The following is a 4588-nucleotide window of genomic DNA, read 5'->3' as shown; positions in this document are numbered from 1 at the left end:
ATGGTGTCGGATTTTCCGACACAACAAGATCATATCGGGTCCCCACAGTTGGCTGGTTTCTCTGTCACTGCCACAGGCAGGTAAAGTAGAGTACTTGATGACACGGCGGCTTCCACAAGACTGCTGTCTAGCCGGTCATTGCCTTCATCACCACACCAACCATCCCAAGGATGTTATAATCATCTTAAATGTAAATCTTCTCGTTTCCAAGAACACTGAATCACCCTTTGTGACCTCAAGGCTGTAACATTGGCTTGGATGGGTTAAGGCTGTCTTAATCACTTGACCTTACCTCAGTATGACAACAGTCCGACTACTCACATGTACTACCAATCCTTTCGACCATCATTTGTTAAGTGTTGTGTTTGATTCACTAGCTAATACCTTACTCGAAACTTGTGGATTGTTACAGTACACCCACATAATTCACGTTGTAGCACCTACAACAGCGGCCGCAGCTTTCACTGGCCATAACCATATCACTGTTACTGTGGTGCCTACAACAGCAGCCGCAATTTCCACTGGTCATAACCATATCACTGTTACTGTGGTGCCTACCACAGTCCTACACATTTAACTCGGTCTACAGAAGCCGCCACACACACCAACTATGAAAAGTGAATCTTGTCACTCACATACATGATCTTCATGCTAATGCCAGCTTCCCAGTTATTCAATAATGGTATTACATAACTTTCATAATACTTTTAAGTCATTGTTACTTTATTTAAATACCTCTCTGCTTCTAGCTCGGTGAATATTGTTATCGAGAGGCTGACAATGTCCGCAGTCTTACTACTTTGTCATCAATACTTGATAGTATTGCGTCACACTATTTCTTATTACCTTTATTCCTTGACCGCGGTGAACATGCCTAAACGCTTGTATTTATGAAGCAGAAGGTTGTGCTAAGCCACCAACGAATGTCCAGGCTTTTGTTGTGATGCTCAGCTTCTCTGGTTAGTTACCGGTAATGGTCTTCCCCTCATTCAACTGAAGAGGTTAAACGTTCTAACCAGTGATCTTGATTTCTTTGACGTTTTCGCCGTCTTAGCTGGCGAGTGGTGGATAAATTGAGTTATCTCGATGGAGCTTCTCATTTGCATCCTTGCGGAGATGCCTTTTCCTTCATTATGGTTTCACCTGCTTCATTAGCCTGTCAATCTCTGCCCTAATCTTCAGGCAGTGCACACATTGCCATTGTGTGTGTGCCATTATTCAAAGAATAATTACTAGCCAGACAACAATACATGACAGAATTTGACAAGAGCGTATTTACATAATCCAGAGCTTTTATTTATATTACAAATTTAGTATTGTGCCTGGATGTACCTGGATGGGGGTACTTTCCATATGTGTTATTTGATACCTCACTCGTCTCCTTTCTAGGAATTTTCTTTTAGGGAGGTTTGAGACGATCCCAATTATTTAGGTGCATTATAGTGTGTGTGTGTGCCATATATATTCTTTGTATTCCCTCTATTTCATGAATCTCATCAGCTCTGAAGGGAGAAGAGAGTATAGAGCAGTACTCAAGACGGAACAGAAGTGATTTGAATATTACAACAATTGTGATGGGATGCAGACGAAGAGTCACAATGACGTGGCTGAAGATATGAAGACTAAACCACAAACCAGAAAATGAGATGATGACGACGCTTCGGTCCGTCCTGGACCATTATCAAGACAATCAACTTGATAATGGTCCAGGACGGACCGAAACGTCATCGTCTCCTTATCTTCTGGTGTGTGGTTTAGTCTTCACTGTGATTGGATCTATGAATTTGAATGTTCTCATAATCCATCCTATCATTTTTCTTGCTGATTTGCGTAGTAAAATTGAATATCTACCATCCTACTTCATCTGATATTCCCATTAACCTCACTTTGTGTACTACACACTCCATGATCACAAAATCATTTCATAATAGTGAAGTCCATGAATACCACACCTGAATAATGCTTTACTTCCAATACCTCAGTGATTTTGCCGTAGTGGTTAAGTAGCTGCAAGAGGCATGATAATCTCGCTCTAAATCCATGCTGACCTGTGTTGTGGAGGTCATTGGTCTCCATGAAACAGAGGACCTGACTCCTGATTACTCTCTCAACTACTTTTATTATGTAGGACGTTAGTGCAACTGGTCCATAATTCTTAGCCAATGCTTTGCTCCCTCCCTTGTAAAGAATAGATATACCACATTCACTTAAATCAATAGCATATCTTCTGTGTCAAAGCTCTTTCTCCACACTTTGCTACTGGCACTTATTATTTATAAATACTCAATTACACAAGTTTTGACCCCGGGCTTAGTGCATGGGCATCATATTAATTTCTCCTTCAATATCTGCAAAATTCGTGTTGATATCGGTTATATTTATAAGAGTTTAGATATCATGCCTAAAGAAACTTTTCGGATCATCTACTTTCATGCAGTTTAATGGGGTACTAAATATGTCCTCCAACTGCTGTTTTAGGATTTACCTAATTTCTTTGTCATCCTGTGTGTGGCCATTCACTTGTAAGAATAAGTCCAATACTGACAGTGATTTTTGCTTTTGATATTTTATTTTTTATTTTTGCGTACGTGAAGAAATATTTTAGTTTTTTCTATCATGTATGACTGTTCTAGTGCATTCCATCAATCATATATGACTGCTTCAGTCTCTACCAGATTTCTTCAAACATCGTTCAAATTATTCCTTCGTTTTAGGGATAGTTGTGTCTTAAGCATTTTTTTTTTTCACTTTGTATTGATGTATGCATTAGCTTTCTACATTAGTCCTCTTTTTGGCTTTTAACAAAGGAACACATTTCAGGCAGACTTTATATACTTCGGAACTCGGTTGTTCTATTTCTTTTGTGGGATTTTTACTACTAACAATCATTCAGTGGGGAAACTGTTTTAAGTTCATTTCAAATAACGAGCTTCCCACTCAGCGAAAATTCGTCTCGATTGACGAGCTTACACTTGATTAACGAGAAAAGCACATGGTTCTTCCTAGAGTTCCTGTTGGGTCTCGCAAAAACACCACCGACGATGCAAATAACTTTTTTTTTTTTTTTTTTTTTTTTAAGATGCTGGGATGTAAAAGGATGACTGCTGTAATGTTGCAAAGCATTGATTTTGGTTTTTAGACAAAATTAGAAAATAATCAAAATTTGAAAAATGAATAAATGTCCAAAAGGTTCGTTCAATGTGTCAGGAATGCTGCTCCATTTTGTATAAAAAATAAAAAACAACAAAAATAATAAATTTGGAAAAAGGAAAAATGTCATAAAGGTTTGTTCAGTATGTGCCAGGTAGGTTGTTCCATTATTAATAAACAAATGAAAAATACAAACCAAATTGAACAAATATGAAAAATCGAAAAAAATGTCATGTGGAGCATCCTACCTGACAAACACTGAACGAACCTTTATTACATTTTTCCTTTTTTAAATTTGTTATTTTATTTTATACAAAATGGAGCAGCCTACCAGACATACACTGAACAAACATTTTTCTATAAAAAAATTAAAAACTAAAAAAAAAAGGAAAAGAAAGAAAAAAAAGAAAAAGCCATAAAGGTTTGTTCAGTGTGTGTCAGGTAGGCTGGTCCATTATTTAAAAAATCGTATATCATATTAATGTTTTCCGGCAATAGAACGGATTAATTTAATTTGCATTATTTTACATGTGGAAATTTGTTTTGAAAGACTAGCGTTTCACATGCCGCGTTCGGTGCCAGAAAGGATTAAATTCATTAATCGAGGTTCCACTGTATTAAAGTTAGTTTGCACTTCAATGAGCTTGTGATCAGATTATGTGGAATCTGAGATTGTAATGTCCCTGATTATATCTTCTTTGTGTGTGGAGTTCAAATCTAAATATTTTCGTTCCTTGTTGACTCCTATCTGCATGTTCAGTGAAATTTCGTCACAATCAAAGTAGTTTTGTAATGTGGTTTGTCCAGATATTAAAATCTTGTTTATTCTTTGTATAATATTCTCACCTAGAAGTCACCTAGGAAGACAATATCAGGTTTTAGGTTTACCAGATTATCAAGGCCTTTGCATCTGGCAGTTTGTGTATTCGAATAATAACTAAGTTTATTTATATTTTTACTCCCAGGTAGTTAACTACCACCTCATTTGTAGAGTTAAGATACTCGGAGCATAAGTTGTTCTCCTATAAACAAACCTACTCCTCCATGTGACCTATTTACCCTATCATGTCTATATAGATTATATTCTGGTATGCCGATCTCGCTGTCCAAGGGTTACCTGCATGGATTTCTTTTCCAAATACTGGACATGACTCGGCGAGGAGTCCATTTATGAATGGTATTTTGTGTTTTGCTCCTGTTTTCTGTCCTTGTATCTTGGCAAAGATGAATGAGGTTGCTCTATTTAGGGTAATTTGATGAAGATTTTTCTGGCACGTCCTTTATGCATGGGCGTGTCGGTTTTGTCCTGACTATTACTGATTGTTGCAGGGTTGTTGTCTGTTGTAGTTGTAGTACAGTTGTATGGAGTAATTGTATGTGTGATTCTGGTATGCAGATGGGTCTTTCAGCCAGTTCCATACACACACATTCTGTTCCA

The 4588-nt window shown here is 37.4% G+C and overlaps 1 protein-coding gene across 1 annotated transcript in view; it reads left to right on the top strand.

Annotated features, from left to right (window-relative positions):
• Positions 1 to 4588, top strand: part of LOC138353936 (golgin subfamily A member 6-like protein 25) — a 5413-nt gene continuing 825 nt past the window's right edge. Inside the window, exon 1 of the mRNA XM_069307369.1 lies at positions 1 to 80. Within this exon, the coding sequence (XP_069163470.1) occupies positions 1 to 80 (80 nt within the window). The remainder of the gene's footprint in view (positions 81 to 4588) is intronic.

This window comes from Procambarus clarkii, chromosome 60, assembly GCF_040958095.1.
Source record: "Procambarus clarkii isolate CNS0578487 chromosome 60, FALCON_Pclarkii_2.0, whole genome shotgun sequence".
Classification (NCBI taxonomy): domain Eukaryota; kingdom Metazoa; phylum Arthropoda; class Malacostraca; order Decapoda; family Cambaridae; genus Procambarus; species Procambarus clarkii.
This window is presented reverse-complemented; position numbering and strand designations above follow the sequence as displayed.